The 21528-nt window shown below is 33.9% G+C and overlaps 1 protein-coding gene across 17 annotated transcripts in view; it reads left to right on the forward strand.

Moving 5' to 3' along the window:
- LOC145664751 (uncharacterized) overlaps positions 1-21528 on the forward strand; it is a 248516-nt gene that overhangs the window by 69478 nt on the left and 157510 nt on the right. Inside the window, exon 7 of one of the 17 annotated variants that reach the window (XM_081731664.1) lies at positions 9085-9133. The exons of the other annotated variants lie outside the window; for them this stretch is intronic. Coding sequence (XP_081587790.1) covers positions 9085-9118 — 34 coding nt within the window. The 3' untranslated portion in view covers positions 9119-9133. Of the gene's footprint in view, positions 1-9084; positions 9134-21528 lie in introns of those variants that run through there. 17 annotated transcript variants of the gene reach the window in all.

Consider the following 21528-nt stretch of genomic DNA (forward strand, 5'->3'; position numbering starts at 1 on the left):
CTGTTCAGGCATTATAAACATGTAAAATAGGCATTTATAATTTCAAAAAATACGCTCTAAAATTTAACTTGAAATAACGAAGACAAACGTCTTATGACATACAAAACCTAATATTAAGCCGTACAGTGTTTAAATAATATTGTTTGTAGAGGAGAAAAAGGAATAATTTTTTTCGAGTGTATCTAATAAATTAATTATTAACAATATTTTAAAACGTCACACACTCATTCAGAATTTTACAGCACTTGACCCGTAACAGTCCGAAGAAAGAAATTACGTGCTTTCGAATTAGTGTAAATTAAGTCATTTTTAATTTAGTACATATTTATAGTACATTTGAAGAAATCATTAATTTCGATTTCGTATGAGAGCGAGGTATTTTTTCAAATTGTCAGTTGATAAGTATGTCTGATAGTACAGCACTTTTTTTTTTCTTAAATATTAAGGGTGTAATGGGACATATTGAAAATACGCATTTCATATTTGAGCACTTGTCCAATTGCCGTTAATTTGACGAAGTGATTTCCCTGATACTTCCCTAATCTTTTATATATATATATATATATATATATATATATATATATATATATATATATATATATATAATTTAGTTTTCCCTGACTTAAAGCATTTTCGTGATTTCCAGATTTGTAAGAACCGTCTTACAAATCTGGAAATCACGAAAATGCTTTAAGTCAGGGAAAACTAAATTATATAAAAAAAAGTTGTTGAAATGTCAGGGAAAATTGTACTCAAACTGGAAATCAATTAAAAAAAAAAATTGCTTACTTGTTGAGAGAAGCCGATAATTCAAACTTATGTATTAACTTGAAGATGTCTTATACAATTTGCTCAGTAGCTCAAATAGCAATTCTTCGGTTAGTCACGTATTGATCAATCAATGAAACAAGTTAGAAATGTGAAATCTTCACCAAATAAAAGGAAAACTCTATAAGTTTCATACCTATTTAACATTCCATTTGTTGCCCTACACACATCTAACACTTTCGAGACTTGGTCGGGAAAGTCACTTTCTTAATCCTCCGCTATGTAAACACTAATTAAGATATTGGGATTTGGGAGTGTCCCATTTCTCTCTCGAATTTGTGCCGAATAATCAAAATTCGAGAATTTCCAATTTTCTTTTTTTAGTTTTTTAAGTATAACTTCCCTTTGTTTTAGAGAGATCTACTTAGGATTTGTTAGATATATATCGTATTGATACCTAATTTTTTTCAGATCAATATGAACAACTCATAATCAGTGTTGCCAAATAGGGAAATTACAATTTTCGTATTTTTTGGTCAAAAATTATAAATTTTCGAAAGCTATGTCTAGAAATCCGTATCTATACGTATGAACGCAAGTCAACTTAACCCAGTCGAACATCAGTCCTTACTGAACAAAAGCAAGTACAGATTGTTACAATTGAGTAATTACGGAGTGAATGGAAAATTCGAATTTAGGTTCTAAACCTTGAATTTTTTTCGTTTCCGTTTACGATAATCATCTTTTTAATTACTAGCTTCGTTTCTTAGGTATCGATATGATACTTCTGTGATATATTAGTGGTGTACCAAAGTTTATTTTAAGATGGTTTGCGTTTATATAGTCGCAGTGTTTCCAGCCACAGAAAATTTCCCTCCATAATTTCCCTCTTATTGGCTACATTAGAACGAACGTATCAGCATCTGAAAGCCCTATCTTTGGTCTACACAATGCACCATAGAAAGTTTCATTTGGATAATTAGGGGAAGTACAGTTGAGGTTTACAGTAGACTTTGTTCTCCTACATCTTAAGTGGAAAGATAATTGTGATTTTCTTTTAATTAGAATGAGATATTTTTTAATAACATGCTTAGTTTATTAGATATTGTCATGATACTTCTACGATGTATTAGTGCAGTACCAAAGTGTATTAGCGTCTGTCTGATAGCAATGTTTGCAGTCACAGAAAAGTTTAATTCCCTAATTTAGGTGAAAAATTTGGAAAATTTCCCACTTTTCCCTCTTGTTGGCAATATTGGAACAAACGTAACAGTGTCTGAAAGCATGATCTTTGGCCTAAACAATACACCATAGAAAGTTCCAATGGAATGATTAAGGAAGCTGCAGTACTTGCGTAATTGCTGACTTTTGCTTCTGAGGCGGAAAAAGTGTCAAAATTTCGTGTGTACGATGAGAGAAATTTTTTTCTTTCTGTTTTTGGATGACAGCCAACGACTACACGTTTTCACTGAGTTGTCGACACACCAAGGAATTTTTTGAAGTGAATTTGATCCATGTACCAACAATTGTGTCAGCTCCAAACAATCTTAAAATTAGGTTAGGGATTTTTTTGTGAATTTTCACCCCTACGTTTCCGTCCATAATTTTCCTCTCGTTGCCAACACTCCAATCAAACTTACGTTATAAAATTGCTACATCCTTCTTCTGAAAACCAAGGTATAAACCATACCATTCGAGTAGTCTTTGACTTATAATTCATTAACTGAAAGTATACGAAAACCACAAAAATGACCCTATCTCGAAAGGGCTAAATGATATTCAAGTTCTTCCCACACACGGTTAAAGACGTCTGGTGTAATAGAGTGAATAACGTCTCTGATTCTCTGTTTTAAATGATTAACGTCATTGATACGTTCACTGTGCACATATTGCTTCATATAACCCCGCAAGTAAAAGTCTGAGGACGTCAGATCGGGGGAGCGTGGTGGCCATGGCTTGACAGAACTCTGCCTATCCACCACTGGGAGAATGTTGTGCTCAGAAAGTCACGAACAATGTCGAAGTAGTATGGAGGAGCGCCGTCATATTGAAAGATGACACCTTCCGGAAATTGTGGCACTGCATACAATTACAACATGTCAAGGTAGTTGTTTGCCGTCACAGTCTGCTCCGCAAAGAAAAATAAACCTATCACTTTACCATGCATCAGACCACACCACACCTTCACTTTAAAGGTGTTACTTTCGTACTCAACGTAGACACGATAATTTTCAGCAGCCCATATTCGGACATTATGAATTTGAAAATGTTCACAAAAATGGAATGTCGCCTCATCGCTAAACACAATGTTCTGTAGAAATCGTTCATCATTGTCGATCTCATGGAGCATATCTGTAACAAACGCGAGTTGTTTGGGTCTATCCGCCGGTTTGATAGCGTGCAACAGCTGGACCTTTTAACCTGAAAAACGTCGAGCTCACGCACGCACAGATTTTTTTAGGACTCCTTAGATAGCTCTTCCGTATAGTCTCTACAGACTCGTCACTTACCGATGGCCTACCAGAATAGGGTTTATCCAACAAACTGCCGGTATCCTTCAGCCGCTTATCCCACCGAGTAATGTTATTCCTATGTAGTGCCGTTTCGTTGTACACGCGACGATATTCACGTTACACATTGGTCATGGATTCGAACTTAGCAATTCTAAGAACACACTGAACTTTCCTCTGTACCGTCCATATCTCGATTGGCGTAACCGTGGCTGCTCCGCTGCTGTGTAGTTCGTGGTGTTGCATCATCACCCGTGTGCGCATACGCTTGCACATCATACTACGAAGATTTCACTTTTCTATCTTTTGTTGCTTTCCTTTGTCCGGTGAAAAGTGCATCATGACTTTACGGACACTAATCTTGGTTTCTGTCAAAATGGCTTTATGTCTACTACAGTAATACGAGTATTATTAATTACAGAACTGTTGAACCGTTCTGTCCAACCCTCCACATTGACTTAAACAAACTTGACAGACCTCCGTTCTAAGTAGGGACTGTTACTGGGCAAACCATTCATTGTCCCTCTTCACGGCTTTACGAGTAGAGAACGTTTATAAATACCCTCATTAGAAAACAGAAATATCACTTACATATTAACTTACCTTAACTTACACAATATCTGATATACTATCTATCTATTAAAACACTGCAGAAGCAATAAAAAGCCAGAGCTCCAACCTCTAACTTTTGATTTGAAACCTTTGATTTACGGTTATTTGTGATTTCACGTTTAACAAAGACAAATATTTTAAATCAATATTGTACTTTAAATAAATAATTTAAATAGACCTTTTCCATAAAGTTTATCTTTTTAAAATTATTGTTCAAAGCCTTTGTATTTTAATAAGCCTTCTCCAAAATCAATGGAAATGAACTGTGCTGCCATCTTTGGAGTTCTTTTAAACTATACGTTTATGGACGTTTTTATGTTTGTGGCCAATCCTTTCGACAATGAGATCTCGGAAACTACAGGCTCTAGAAAGATGACGTTTTCACTGATCGATTGCAAATTTTGCGTTGATTGTCCAGTTCTAACTGAATATTAAAAAAAAAACAACATGACCATTATTTCTTTATTACATTTTTACGAGTACACTGGAAGTGTTGAAATAATAATAATAATAATAATAATAATAATAATAATAATAATAATAATAATAATAATAATAATAATAATAAAACATCATATCCTGCGCATTATACATTCCAACACCACATGATTGCATACAGGGATTGCATATCTGTCAGGCGTTTGTTTCATGGCCAAATTATAATGTTAAACAAAGGATAACCATTTCTCCAGTCTAAATTGAATCTTTATTGTTTGTAGTGTTTTGCCTAATGAACACCATATATTACTGGCATTATAATTAATTGTGTGTAATGTATTTGCTTATTACATACTGCATGCAAGAAGAAAGAAAACCCTAATCATATATTAATTAAAAACTCCAACCAGAAGTAGGCTCAAATCTTGCAACTGGTGCAAGATATTGAAAAAGTAATCGAAAAATCTCCCCTTTACGGTATATCTTGCCGATTCTTATCAAGAAGTGTTTCACTTGTGTCTGTAAAGGGACATGTGCAGATGTGAGGAATAACAAAGAGATTCATGCTCAAATGTGAATGATGCGCTGTGTAGAGAGCGCAGGTTCAGCTAGTCTATATATTAAAATGCTAGGTTTATATGTTTGTCGCCAATCCTTTCGACAATGAGATCTCGAAAACCACAAGTGTTAGAAACGTGCCACTTTCACTGGTCGATTTCAAATCTTGTGTAGATTGTCCAGTTGTCGTTCAAATTTTCAAAAACCGTGTCGTTATTGTCTTATTCAACATTTTAGGGACCGTTTTGAGCCCATAAGATTAACATGGTTACAGGCCGAAACTACGGTGTTAGGCAACCCGTAGAAAAGTTACGTATGGCAGGTTGATGGACATTGCAGGCGCTGTGCTTGAATCTGAATGGCAAAACCCATTGCATGCTGGCAACTTTCAAGGCTTCAAAAGACTCAATAAGGCTCACTCGGACGGATATGGATTTATTAGGGAAAAAATCCACTTGATATCGTGTTACTTGTACAAGTTTGCTACAAACTCACTCCAACATCTGTACATAGCAATTCACTTCCTTTGTAAGTCGCCTATCCTTTACTTGTGTGAGTAAGGAGACATGCACAGTGGGAAGGATGCATGTCATAACATAACGATGCGCTGAGTAGACAGCGCAGGTTCAGCTAATAATATTTTTTAAAAAAATCACAGCCACATTGCTTTGTTATTTCTCTCACTTTGCTTTGTTACAAAGAAGTGAGCGATGTTCTTCTGCTAGTTTACATTGAAAAACTGTTTAGAGTATTCTTGTAAATAATGCAGTTCTTCTTATCCTGCGTCATACGTAGACCAATTAGAAATGTCTCATTTACCATTTCTTGACTTAGTCGCTCATGGAGGTAACGTAGTCAATAATATGCTCTGGCTTCTTCGCTTCTCCAGGTTGACCGAGGTACCCATTTTAAAGTCGTGGGTAAACTTTAGACTCACAGTGGAATAAGGATAGAACGATAAAATTTTCCCATTGCTACTGAATTGAACCAGGACCACCTAATTGAGAGGTATACGCAGCTTTCGTCATAAAACAAAACACATGTTTTCTTTAAAATTAAAGAATTTCTGTGGTTACTAGGCTGGCACATGGTAAACGGGAAAACGATATATATATATATATATATATATATATATATATATATATATATATATATATATATATATATATACAGGGTGCGGAAAAAGTCCCGGAACGGTTCAATATCCCGCGAAATGTACAAATCAGCAAAACAAGAATAACATGTGTTAAATAGTTTTGGAAGTTATCCAATGATATCAAACACAACCCCCCATCCCCACCCCCTTCAGGAGTACGGGGGTAACTTCAAAATTTTAAATTGAAACCCACATTTCTTATTGCACATTTGGATTCTCCAGAAAAGTGACAGTGATTTGACCCAAAATTGAAAACAGTGCCTTCACGGATGATCTTGAATCGACACACAGAAAGGGGGATACCAAAATGTTATGAAAATGTGAAGTGTCAGTCCTGTATTCTGTGGTAATACGGTTAGCGTATTGGACTGCAAAATTAGAGGTCCTGAGTTCGATTCCCGCACAGAATAACATTTTTATGTGTATTTTTCCATAATTTATTGACTTGCAGGAAGATTGCAAATCGCGACAAAAATAGTTGTAAATAACTCTATGAACTATAACCCTATTGCTACAGACCACTTCAAAAAGGTATTTTACAAAACAATTATCGAAATTTGTATTGTATGTAACTGGAGTAAATCACTAATTGAAGTTAAAACGTGTAAAATTTATTTAGGGAAATAAAAGAAAAAGGGCTGCCTTGAGCGGGGATCGAACTCAGGACTCCTGACTCGGCAGTCCAATACGCTAACTGTATGGCCACAGAGTACAGAACTGACACTTCATTTTCATAATGTTCTGGTTCCCCCCTTTTTTGTATATCGATTCAACCGCCATCCGTGAAGCACTGTTTTCAATTTTGGGGCAAATCACTGTCACTTTTTCTGGAGAATCTAAATGAGCAATAAAAAATGGAGGTTCCCATTTACAATTTTAGTTAACCCCTGTAACCCCGAAGGGGGTGGGGATAGGGGGTTGTGTTTGATATTGGATAGCTTTTTCAAGACTATTTAAGACGCGTTATTTTTGTTTTGCTGGTCTGTGTATTTCGCAAGATATTGGACCGTTCCGGGACTTTTTCCGCACCCTGTATATGCACAGTATCACTACTAATACAAGCGCGTGTAGCAAGCTTCTACCATTCGACTTAATCGGGATTTGTGTATTTTGTAGAACACATCAAACATACGTAATTCTCGCAGAACATATCTAATTTTTATGAAACATGATACGTTGTTTTCCTGCAATCTTCAGCAATAATTCTTTCGTTTCAGGTTAAAATCTATTAACAATAAGGGTATAAAAGAGAGCAACATCCACTTCATGTTACAAGTTTGCCAATATAGTTTTTTTTTTCTTCAATAGAGAAAACGTTAGACTCATTCCATTTCACGAAAACATTTAGCTTTCCCAAGATCGCCTTCAAATGAGATTTCTCAAAGTGGAGACGACTAAATTGCTTTCTTACACTCGTATTCCGTTTCATGAAAGACCATTAAGCTATTACAAACAAACAAACAAATGTGGAGCGCTGTCTTTTACAATTTTTATGTGCATTTCATAACACACAACTTCAACGTCACACTTTTACGTGCAGAAACTTTCGGAGTGAACAAAGGCTACATGACAATAATATCTATAGTCATTTTTTGTGCAACAATTATTTGCTGCCGCTTTGAAAATATTCTGAATGCGACCACACGTAGGGGACTACTGTTCTGTTTGCTCAGTTGTTAATAAGGATTTTTATTAAAGTATATCTTTTTTGAAGTTCCATTTTCGAATTAGTATGACAATGAATACAAATAAATCCCCTTCCTTAAAATACATGTATAATTTAAACATTTTTAGACATAATTTTATTATCTGTGAATATTCAAAGAGACTAGTATGAAATGAGTAACACGAAGAAATCGTTTTTGGAACGAAAGACTGATTTAGCGAAATGAAAGATTTTAAGATTTTCTTTAAAAAAGCACTAAACACACCATTAAACACACATTGGGACTTGGAATGCTCATTGAAGGAAAGTGCTGTAGGATTAGAGATGCAAGAACTTGAATATATATATATATATATATATATATATATATATATATATATATATATATATATATATATATATATATATATATATATATATATATATATATATTTATTGAGGAGCGGGAACAGGTTCTCTTCACGGCGTCTTTGCGTGGGAAATTTCGAGCTTTTTTGAGCATTATAACTTGAGTAAAAAAGAAAGTATGTTCACCTCTCTTCTCATAACACGAAAAACATTTAATAACAGCATTATGATGAAAAGAATTTTAGGAAAATGACCCAAAAAGGATCAAAAGATTGCGATTTTGGTCAATAATTAGTTTTCAGAACAGAGGCCACAAAATTTTTGAAAGACCCCCTAAATCGAGTTTTCGTATTTTCTACGGGACAAGCACATCATTGTGAGTTAAATGATAGCTTGGGCTTGGCTACACTATATGTAGTTCTTCAGATATAATGCCTAAAAGAAAATTTTTGATTGAAATATATTTGATTAGGGCGCATAAAATTTTTGAACGGCCCTTAAATCGAGTTTTCTTATTTTCTACGGAATAAGCACATTCTGAGTTAAGTGATAGTTTGATACTTTGGGTTTGGCTACACTAATGTAGTTCTCCAGATATAAGGCCTACAAGAAAATTTTTGATTGAAATATATTGGATCTTTTGGATCAGGAACCACAAAATTTTTGAACGGCCCCTAAATCGAGTTTTCGTATTTTCAACAGAATAAGCGCGTCGCTCTAAGATAAGTGATAGTTTGGGTTTGGCTACACTAATGTAGTTCTCCAGATATGTCCTACAAGAAAACTTTTGATTGAAATATATTGGTAAACATATATAGTTAAAAAAAAGAAAATAATAATAATAATAATAATAATATAATTACCAGACCACATAAAGGAATTACCAAAGTTATTTCAATATTACTGAAGTTAATTTTGAAGTGAAATGTGTGATTGATTGAGGACTTCCTTACTATACTTTCTTACGACAGATTTCAACTGGTCGTTGTCCATTGCTCTTGATCCTGTGTATTTTCTTTATTCTTCAGAGCATTATTTTCAAGAGCAGGAAGATTTAAATGAAGAACACACATCCCAAGTGCCAAATATCGTCGAGTGGGATAGACTGCTATGAGGGAATGTTATGAAGTTATTACTGTATTCTTCAATGTAATTTATGATTTTCTACATTTGACATTGACACTTGCTAACTCCTAACGTAGTGTGTAAAAATAAAATATAATAATCAGGATGTTCATTTCCCGTTTAAAATTTAATTGTTAATTGTTCTCATTTAGAAGGTTAATTTGTAGCTTCACTACCAATTTTAACTCCATGTAGGGGGATTATTGGGAAGGGAAGCCTTCAAAAAAATGTACGAGATGTTAACCAAATTCGAACAATTTTTAAACGAAAATGGTTGTGGAATGCCCCTTTGTAACGGGGAAATTTACCCTTTTAGGTTGTGGGGATGATCAGAATACTGTAAAGGAACTATATACTATTTTTTAAAAAATCATCATCGAATAATTTTGCGTGGTTTATATTGGAAAATTGTCTTATTTGAATATGTTCAGATTTACAATATAGGGTGGATTTTTACCCAATTTTATTCCCTTCTTGGATTACAACTCTCAAACGATAGAGTTATTTCCGCAGGTTGAAGGTAGTCCCATACTAAATTTCATTAAAGTTGTTCCAATCGAGTCAAGTGGAAGTTCGCTGCGCTCGTTTTTCAGCTAGTAATTGAAGCGAATGTAGCGAGTTTGTAACATCATTGTGTGTCTGTTTCTCTATCCGTCTGTCCCACGATAAGTCATCGAAAACTTATCTGATTTTAATGATACTTGGTGTATACTCTCCTTCAGTCTGCAGAAATAACCCTATTGTTCGGGGTTAAAATTCATAAGCAACAATAGTATAAAAGAGGGCAAAATCCACCACATATTGCAAGTTTGGAAATATACGTATAAGAGTTCCGAAAACAGAAAATCTCAGCCTCTTTCTATTTTACGGAAACATTTAGCCTTTGTCTGTAAACGAGTTTCCTAGGGTCGTCTCCAAGTGAATTCTAATCAGAGTGGAACAATTAAATCGTTTTCTCTCATTTATGTTCCAGTTTATGAAAGAAGATTAAGCTCGCTTTTAAAACTACATTTCAAACAAATTAATTTGGAGTACTGCCTTTTAGAATATTTTAATTGCATTCTGTAACTGAACTACGACGTCATACGATACTAGTGGTTCTTCATATTAATGAACACTTTTAATCAATAACTAATAGTTTGTTCTAATTTAGGACATTTTATACATGTACTGCCATTTTTGAGATGTTCTACCTTCAGTAACTAGAGTAAATTAATTTTGGTGTTCTCACACTCATTTACGTAATATTTTATCACATTTTATCAAAGAAATTAACAAACTTAACTTCTCGCTTGTGGTAAAGTTTATCTATCTATCTATATATTTCTTAATAAATTTAGAGACGTAATTTCGTCGAATTATTTGCAAATATTTAAATAGACTAGCATGAAACGAATAGCACCAAGAAACAACTTTTGGAAGGAAAGATTGATGTTAAGGAAATAACAAATAAGATGTTTTAAAAGCCATTGAAACGCATCTTCTGAAACTTGACCTGATGCATCGAAAAAAGAGAAATTGCTATAGAGTGCACACTAACTAGCACACTACGAATATAGTTTTGACAACTAATTTTTGATAAACGAATGTTACAGAAATTACTAATAGAAAGTGGTCGCACATTTTTGTTGCTAACTGTTTTAAACGAGTCATGGGGACCAGTTCTATGTATTTCGAGTAGTTCATGGTTACAACTGAAATCGGGGAAACCCAAACATTACATGTTACGGACCCAATTTTTGATTTGCCGTAAAGCAGTCGTATTTAGCCCAGCGGGAATATTGCATTCACAAATACGAACAAATGTGGCGTAATTTCAAATCTTGATCGCAAAGTTATTATTATATATTATTTTTTTGCTTATTTAAAGGAAATTTTGAAGACATGTTTCTCTAAGTTCCTTGTATTTTGTAATAGAGAGGTTAGGACGCTGAAATAGTGATTTAAGTATGAAAACAATGAGAGAGATTGCATTATTTTAGTGGCAACTGTCGGAATTTTAATCGTACTTGCCAGGGGCGTCATTTCAGACTTTGCTTGAGGGGGGGCAAGAGCACCACCGACATAAGATTTTCACGTTTTGTACTAGTATATTAGTAGACAATAGATTAAAGTATATGTATTCCTCAAACTCTTGGGGGGGCAATTGCCCCCTCCTGCCCCCCCTAAATGACGCCCCTGGTACTTGCATCTTTATAGGACATTTTTAAAATGAAATTTTTAATGTTCCATTCCTCTCTTTATCTGTCTGGTAAAGTGGGAACTCATTCTCATTGTCTTAGTTATTTAATGAATCAGATATATCTTCTAGTTTCTCTCTTTCTGTGAGCCCTGTCACATGAAACGCTCAGCCGTTCTTATTCAAACATCGAACCTACCTTCTTTCTGGAGATTTGTTATTCTGAGAGAGAGACAGCTATTTATAGTAGTAAGGCCACAATCATATTACATCTAGTTGATTATCGAAAGTTGATTTCAGAGCGCAAAGGATTTAATTATAAATGATTTGACAGAAATAATAGAATTTTTTTCCTGGAACCGGTTAGGATCACATATTCTCAATTGTATAGGTAAGTAAATTAAGGTAAGTGGTTTTACATGATTGTATAACTTTAAGGTTAGATTATTGTTTTAGTTTCTACAATATTAGCATCACCAGGTAAGTATTAGGTGAGGTATTACGTGCAGCAGTTTTAGTAGTGTTTAGTCTGTCACTATATCACTATAAAAAATTCTGATACAAACTGTTTTCTTGCCTTATACATGGCGTTCGATTAGGTCTGACGAACTTGCTTTCCTCAAGAATCCTGATACTGAATTTTAAAATCGTGAATTTCAATGAACTTTGATATTAATCTGCTACTGCAGTCACCAACACACACAGTTCCAAACGTTCACACCGAATAGCACGTATAATCGCGAAATTCGGAATACAAGGGCCATACTTTGAAATAGAAAGGCCGTTTGTTGAAAATATCTTTGAGTTTATATTCTTATGTTTTGCACGTTCAAACATCATTTTAAAAATTATTCAAAGTACTATTACCATTATACTATATGTAGCATTATGTAATTTCCTGTAACGTCATATAACACTTTCTTTTCTAACATTTTACTATATGAAGATTCATGAACTTCAATCACGTTGTTTTTTTCATAACATTTTTATTAATGTAAATATTTAAGTCACTTACTTAAGCTAATCATTTAGTGCCACCTTACAAACTAACATTACAATTCCTTTCAAAATCATCATAGATATTTTCAAACAAACACAATTTACTAAAATATTAAACTTTTGTAAAATTGTTTTTTCGCTTTAACACATTCGAAATAATCAGAAACACAAAATATTTAAAACATGACAAAATATAAGCATATTACAATACAAAATACTTGGGGTAAAAGAAATACAATGTCGAGATATTCAGACTATGAAATTTCGGCGCATTCCAGGACTACATTTAAATTATTACAAAGTCATATTTTAACTGTAGCCCGTTCTGGTTGCTCGACTCAACCCTCCTCCCTGAATATGGAAGGAACCTTACCCCTTTTCAAATATTTATTTCATAATCCACCCCGGAGTGAGGAGAAAGGATAGACTATAGAAGGTTAAATTTAAAAGAGTAAAGAGAGGGGAATTAATAAAATTGCCAACTCCGAGTCTTAAATAAATATAAAGTTGCCCAATAGGGAGAAAACCTCACTCCTCAACTCGACATATCATTTGGCATATTTTTCATGCACTAGGAAAAACATAATTGTTTATGTTGTCGCATAACTGATCATAGACATTATTAGCAAAACCTCACCATTTTGTTATTTCACACAATATCATATGACATGGACTAAAAACAATATGTATGATATGGAACAATACTGAAATACTAGTAAATGGTGAATCATTCATAGAAGTACAAACATGCATTAAATACATTAGTTTTGAAACTGATTGTATTACTTAAATTACAGCTTTTCTATAGCATTGTAAATTTTACTATATCTATGAACTCCCTTAAACTTCTGAAATTTAATAGCATATTTCTGCAATATAGTGTTGATAGAGGGGAATTACGGAACAATATTGTTAGTGAAACGTTGAGGAACGTTTCTTACGCGAACATTTTCTTGTATTTGCGATACAAAGAAAATGGGTAGTAAACAGATTGTGGTTTGCCACATCATGACATACAACACTTGTTCCTGTTTCTCAAGTTTGCATTCATCCAACCCCAATAAAATAATATACCATACTGTATTCCTCCCCGTATTCGGTGACAAGGGTAAGAGAAACGTGTTACAATTCGAAGAAAAGTGGCTCCCACTAAGACTAAAGAAATAAAGGGAGTTGTCATCGGAACTACTATCGTTTTCAATTGTTACCACATTAGCAACAAAAATTTTTAATCAGCTTGTTTCAACCTCAGGTTATTTCCCAATGGCCTTCACGTTAAAGCTTCAAGTTAGACTGATAAAACTGCTATAGCCTGCTACATAAGTACGGGTTATATTTCCCTTACTGATCACTGTGATCTTGCAGAAATTTTCATTAAATACCATGAGTGGATTTACAAAATTGGTAAGAACAAATTGTAAACTTTCAGCAGTACACAAATCCATTTTTCAAACATATTTAAGATAAAGACCCAAATTCATTACTTCATTAGTTATTTTATAAGTTCTGTTAATGTTGATCTTTGAATTGCAAGGGTTTGAAAGGTTTACCAATACAGCATTAATGGTATAGTACCTAACTTTTTGTATACAACGTTCTAATTCATAATTTTTACACTGTTCTTTCAAAATATCATCGTATTTATTGTTAGAATGTTTTACGGCTAAATTTAACCAGAGGGCTTTAGTTTCTTAAGTAGATTTCAAAAGTTTTAACCTGTCAACAGAATGTAAACCAAGAGATTTACCAGTAAGTGAATCAGTTAATTGGAATAGTTTATTTGAAACATTTTGAACAAACTAGTGGTCCTTTATATAAATGAGGAAATTTTGAAATTCTCTTGTCAACTGCAGATCTTAAATTTATTTGCTTTAGAAATACTAAATCATTCTCTTTGATTCTATATTGCTTTCCTGCTTTTGGTTGTGCTGAGCATATCTTTTGCGAATAATTTCATTTCGTTTTAAATCTGCCATAACTAAATTATTTTCCCACAAAGTATGTTCATCGTCACAGTTTTCTTTCAGAACAATTCCAAAATGTTTGAATACCGGATCAGATGTTTTTACATTTAAACGTAAACTTGTAGGACTTTCTTAAATCACTAGAGATTAAATGGTTAACAGTTTGCGGAATATTTTTCCCAAGCAATATGATCATTTCTACAGAACAATTAACGATTAGTCTCTGTGCATGCGTTCTACAACATTGGAAGAAGCGTGATAAGGAGTAGCATAATATATTTTGATTATTTATTCTGACATTTTGTCTTTAAACTTTTGGGAAACAAAACGACTGTCATCCTCTACTAAAACTGCATTAGGAAGTCCTAAATGTAAGAAATACAGTGACTCTAAACAACGTATAACACTTTGTAATAGCGTTACGCATAGGGTATAGTATCTAGAAAAAACATCCATGATTGATAAATCATATTTATAACCTGAAGGTACGTATGGTCCTAAAATGTCAATTCAAACAAGTGAACGAGAACTGTTTACAGAAATTATTTCCAATGCTTTTGCAGATGTTTTTACCTTGTTTCCTCAATCATTAATGAAATTACTAATGTCTCTATGCATAGATTTCCAATAACAGGTTTCTTTTACAAATCCAAACGTTTTTCGTCCCAAAATGCCCACGTTGGCAATGCATATGCTCTATAAACATAGGTACTAATAAAGGAGGAATACAAATTCTCCAAGATTCAGGGAAATGAAATATTTTGTTCAGCAACACACCATTGTTTAATTTACAGAATTTTTCCGAGATTTCTGAATTTCACTTTACAATATGGTTCGCTCGGGTTTTCCAAAAATTTTATAATCGAATTATATTCAGGATGTCTTCCCCTGCTTTTCGCCCAATTCTTGTACAGTCATATTTCCAAAGAAAGATGACAACACTTGCATATTATGTACCTCATATACTTCATCTTTTAGGGTTAGCACGACTTTTGATAACACATCACTGGGTTTATCATCAGTTCCTGAAATATGCATAATTTCTAAGTCGAAACCTTGGAGTTCCAAGCTCCATCGGATCAAACGAGAATTCGATTTTTTTTTTTTTAAACAAATATACTAAAAATTATAGTCAGTGTAAACTTTGACACGTTTACCGTATAAGAAGTATCTCCATTTACGAATAGGAGTTACAATTTTTAGCACCTCAAGCTCTAGTATGAGAGTTAAGCCTTATTCAGAATTTTACTATGAAAACCAATAATATTAAGTTTACCATCAACTTCTTGAAAAATAATACTAGCTACAGCGACCTGTGAACTGTCTGTGATTAAACAAAAATCTTGATTAAATCTAGGATGATTAAAAGCAACATCTTGCACTAAAGTGTCTTTAAGAGATTGGAAACTGTTTTCACATTCTGAAGTCCAGTCAATCTTATTCCTTTTCTAGTCAATTCAAACAAAAGATAGGCCAATTCCGCGAATTTATCTTCAAATTTTAAACATCACTCAAAAGTCCTTACGTTTGTTTCAACTGTTTCATATTTTTGGGACATGGTAAGTTACAAACAATTTCTACATACGGATCTTTAGAAATACCTTCAGGCGTTACAATAAATCCCAAAACGGAAAAGATGCGTTACAAAACGAAGATTTTGACAAATTTACTGTCAGTATTTGCTTCTGGCAATTTTGTAAACAATTGATCCAAAATTTCAAGCTGTTGTTCAAAGGAAAAGCTGGGAATACTGAGATCATTCACTAATTTATGATACAAAGCGTAACCTAAAACCTTTTGTAAAACTGCAATTAAAGCAACTGACCCAGTTATGTATTCGAAAGGGATAACTGTACACTAGTACATTTTGACATTCCACGAGAAGACAGTAAGATCTCGTGATTCTTCGGTTAGTTTTAGTTGGTGATCCGATGAAACCAAGTCTACAGATCTAACGAACTTAGTACCTTGAAATTTTAAAAGAAAGTAATCTGTTTTATTAACCTTAAGTTGCTTCAAATTCACATGCTTATTTAATTCGATAAGATCCATGACTGTTTGCTACTATTCTTGTTAGGTACACAGAAAATAAAATGACTGTACTGAAACGGCACTTCCGATTACATTTAATCGAAGCCTCTCTTCAATTTATTTATCTATACTTTGTCTAGAGTAGTATGAAAGGCTATTGTCGCTTTATAATTGGTTCTTTAGTATCTACTTCCATAGTATACTCATACATATTACATCTACCTGGGTAATTTGTGAAAACATTCTGATGTTTCAACAATAATTGAAATAATTGTTGTTTTTGTTCGTTTGACAAATGACTGCGTTGACGTACCTTTCATCTCAACTACTGTTGCTACCCCATTAATATTTTTAACATTAATATTTTCTGACACATTTTCCCCACTAGTTTTATTACATTCCTGTTTTCTACAATTAGCAATATTAATTTCACTATCAATTGTAGACATTTGTAGTCCACAATTTCGCGGCCTGACTAAGGTTTAAATTGTTTAGTCTTCAGAATTATTTTTAAATTCTATGTAGGCCTCATTTCGTTCTTCTAAAGTACTAATCCATCCAGGCTTTAGTTTACATTTTTCTAACTTTAAATTATTTATTATGAGACGTGAAGGAAATGAACAGCTATTGTCAGTTTTATAATCTGAACTATCGTTAGAAATATTACCCTTTCTCATATTGATACAATAAAGATTTTCAGATTCTACTTTACGATCAACGTGTGACAAAATTTTCTTGGGTTGGATTTGCCTACTTCCCTATGAGAATGTTTCCTAAGCATAGTAAGAACAACTTCTTTTCCATCACTAGGACTAATTACATTTTTAGAGAAATCAATGGTCACATTGCAAAAGTTAAAAAAAAATCGACGCAAAAGGCATTTAGTGTTCGGATACAACCAAGACTTTAGTATTGAAAACTAAATTATCTTCACATAAACATTTATTTCAGCTTTTACCTGCTTCTTTCGTTTTCCTGAATAATTACTAAGAATGTATGTGGTGCAACTTTTAATTAGGAGTGGGATATCACTGAAGAAATTTGTTCCCAGAGGTTGAAACTAATTAAAGACGCAGAGGCGCTCGAGTCCCACAATGCTTCGACCGGCTCATTAATATAACCCACAAGTACTTGCGCCCTTTTTTGTGACAGCAGTACTCGCGCGGGGATCCAATATACCCCCAAATTGATATTAATTTTTTACAATAAAGAATATTTTTTTATAATTAAGACAATGTAGCATAACTCTAGACACGTTTTTAAAAGTATTTGCTGCAATTAGTTTTTTTGTACTCGTTTTGAGACATTTTGTTATATTTTTTCATCAGGATTTGTGGCTAACAGTACAAAGTTCAACTGTTTTGGGGTCTGTGTACACCCCACGCGAGGACTTAAGGGTTAACTATTTTACAATAAATTTCTGCTGTTCGAGTTATACTATCATTATCACTCATACTCTCATTTACTTGTATTCATCATCCGAAGTTTATATATCCGATTCAATAACATTGTTAATATTTGTACTTTACCCTATGTAGTTCACAAGGAAAGTAGGGGTGAGTGCGTTAAAATTACAAAAGTTTTGATCAAAATCATCAGATACACAAGCTCTACCAGAAGCTCGCTCTCGGCAAAGCGTTTCTAGTTTAACGGAGGTCGTACATTATGATTACCTTGTAATGGAGGTGAAAAAACATGATGTTGATTATAACTTTGTACTAATTGTTGACGATTTACGTATTGAGAAACAGGAATATACGAAGGCGATTGTACGTTATTACCAACACTCGATTGACTGACTTGGTATATATATTCCTGGCTTCTATGTGAACTATTGATATGTGAAGTATTGTGAGTATTTTCACTACCGGAATGTTGTTCGGATCGATTAATTTCCTGTTTATTTTTGTATATTCTATTCTGACTTACTCCTATGTTCATATTGCTTTTAATGTTTACTTTTACTGTTACCAGTATGTGATTGTATGACACTACTTTTCTTGGACTTATTTTCTGTGGCATTAACTTGATTTACACGCAAGGGTTTTCGATAAAACAATTATTCTGCTTATGATTTTCATTATTTTCTGACAACGTTTCTAAATTTTGAACTATATTTAGCATTTTTCAAATCCAGAGAAGGTAACAGAACCAATGCTTATGGAAATAATTTGGCAGTAATAACTTTATGCTGTTAAGAATGAATGCATCAGTAACAGCCTTGTTTAACTCACGAATGCGAAAGTATCTATTGGCGACAAACTAATATACCGAATCGTCAGTTTTAGGATCGTATCATTTGATTGCAATACGGACATTTTTCCTGCCACTACATGAGTTGATTCAAACTGTTCTTTGAATTTTACAACAAATCATCATATGACTTAAAATCTCGTTTGCGCGGGATAAACCACTCCTTTGCGCTGCCCTGCATTAAAAATCCAAAATATGTAAATACTGGGCTTGCGGAAAATGCATACTTTTAACGTTTCTTTTCGAAAAATTCCAGAAAATTCGAAGTAGTAATCTCACTTTCTAATCCCAAAAACTTTTCTAAAGATTGTATGTCCTTACATTTGATATGTCCAGTTTTTTGAACCTGTGCTTTTTCTATAGTACGAATGTTACTTCGGTATTTTTATTTTACGTTTAACTTTAGTTTCGTAGCCTCGGTTAGTACTTTCACTACTCCTACTAGTTGTTAGTTCAGTGACTATTTGTTGCACTATCATATTCATGCGGAGTGTAAGATCTGCTGCTGTCGGATTTGAAATTGGCATGCAAATCCAGCATCTGTCATTGCAGTATAGGAATCTGTGCTTGCACAGTGCGCAAATTCTGGGCTAGTTGCTAATTACCTTATTGATTTCCAAAGCAGTTCTCAGTACATTAATAAACTGTGTTTATTCGCCCTCTTCTCGCACAAGTAATATTTCAATACTATTACAGCGATCTACAATACCTTTGACTAAAACCTAAGATTGATTCGTACGTTCAATTTCACTCGCTAAGTTGTTTATTCTAGTATCATTCACAGTCAATTTTTGCATTCATTTACTTAATTGTGACCGACAATATGCAGTTTTTCTTTCAGTATCAAATACAACACTTTGATTGCAGCAAATTTTATTTTTGACACCTAATATTCTGTTTTCATGTATTAATTGAACTTTTGCCTCGATCCTCAACCTGCTGTAATTTGTGATAATTCGGTACGCCCTTGTGCTACCATATTGTCCATTCGAGCTTTCATTTCAAGGAACCGATTAATTACTTCGATCTTAAATTCAGTAATTTCTCGCCTCATTTCTCCAAGCTGGAGATTTATTTCGCTTTTCACTGATTTTACCTCATGAATTTCTTGAATAGCTTTGTTTCTAATTGAAGACGATCGACTTTAGTACGATACTTAATTCGCGTAAGTCGCTTTTCATCGCGTCCGTTTTCCGCGTTTTGTATTCTCTCGGCATTTTCTTTTAATTGTACACTTAAATTATCCACTGCTTCGAGCAGTGTTTCAAATTTTGTTTTCGTCGACATCGTTAACAAAATATTACACCTAGAGAATACACATGAAATGAATTGGAAAAAGGTACTAAATGATACCGGAATGCAGTAAATATATACTTTTTACGTAAGTCATTACTCACTATAAAGGAACGACATTTTTATAACACTCTTAAGTTCAATTCCGTATGTCTCTGGAAAAGGCTTAGCATGTATAATGGTTTTGGGTTCGATCCTGTAAGTTTATGTTCCGAAAGGCGACGTTTTATGACGGATACTAGGGTTCGAACCTGTATGTTCCTGTTTGGGAAGACATTTTTTTTAACGTTGGTGGTTGTAATCAGTTGATCTCTGTTTCTTTTCGTTACCAAAAGTATACACAAAAATCTATACCACATACGGAATTTAACTTACCAAGGGTTCGGCGCATCAAGTCGTGATGTAAAACCATTTATTTTCTGACCGAAAAGTTTAAACAAACAATATTTTAAAACAAAAAAGAAAACTATTTCGATATATACAGGGTTCGATCCGTGGGCTAATCTCACATAACCTCGGGGTCTACGAAATTTTAGTAATCTTTGGCGAGGGAGGTCCGGGTTCGATTCCCGGCGGGAGCTCATGTGGTTCGGATTCCACGTTAATCAGTAGGTCCACGTCTCATATAGCCTCGCTGCTGAACGGGACGTTAAACTCAAGTCGTCAAGTCAAATTTCAGTAACACATCGTGATCGACAGAAGTACATACTATGCACTGTTAGGCAAGAAAGTAGATTTTAATGCACTTGTAAAAGTAAATCAACATGCAAATGACCATTAGGGTGGGCCGAATTTCAACTCTTCGAACATCGATTCAGCGAAGCGGTTAAAGAGTGTCTTTTAGTGGGCAAATTGTATCCTTTTTTTTTTTTTTTGTGTTAATTTTTAGTGAACGCCTTCATGTGCCACATCGAGGTTCTATGGAAAAGGTATGCAACACGCACTATATGACACCATATTTCACGTCTTTGGATGTATAAAATGCATATATTCTCGTTTCTTTTAAGATTCAACCTTAGGGACTTTAACTATACGTAGTTCACCTTCCCAAAGCCTACTTATTTGCAGTTCTTAACTTAAGTTAGCCAAATTTTCAGCAGTTAAAGCAAGAATGTTGCGATTTTTTTATATGTATATATAAAAATGGATTTATTTTTTAGCGTAAGAGTAGAGTTTATTCTTTTGGTGCAATACAATCCATTATCTACATTCTCGATCATTTATTCTTTGGTCAAAATAACCCAGAACTCACCACGAGAAGGTGACTGCACTTCGAGTTCTGCCCTCCCTTATTTCCGCCCTGTTAAATTTTCTACCATGGCCTTGTGTCATCATTTACTAGCTTTATTTTTTATTTATTTATTTTTTAGATGGCATAGTCTTTTTTTCGATCCGAATGTTGGCATTTCCTTGCGAGAAAGTAAGACACAAGGTATGAATCCGTCGCGACTTGCCGGCCCACACACGGATTGAGAAGCTTGCTTCAACAAACTCATCATTCTCTTTACTGCTTGGATATGGCAAGGAAACTGTTATTTTTTCTCTGGGCATTGCAGCTAACTTAATATTTTCTTCAATCTCGTCGTCGGAGAGTATCTTTGTGAGTGGAAGTTCTGTTGTGGACAAGG

The sequence above is a fragment of the Thermobia domestica genome, chromosome 11 (genome assembly GCF_964235325.1).
Source record: "Thermobia domestica chromosome 11, izTheDome1.hap1.1, whole genome shotgun sequence".
NCBI classification, from domain to species: domain Eukaryota; kingdom Metazoa; phylum Arthropoda; class Insecta; order Zygentoma; family Lepismatidae; genus Thermobia; species Thermobia domestica.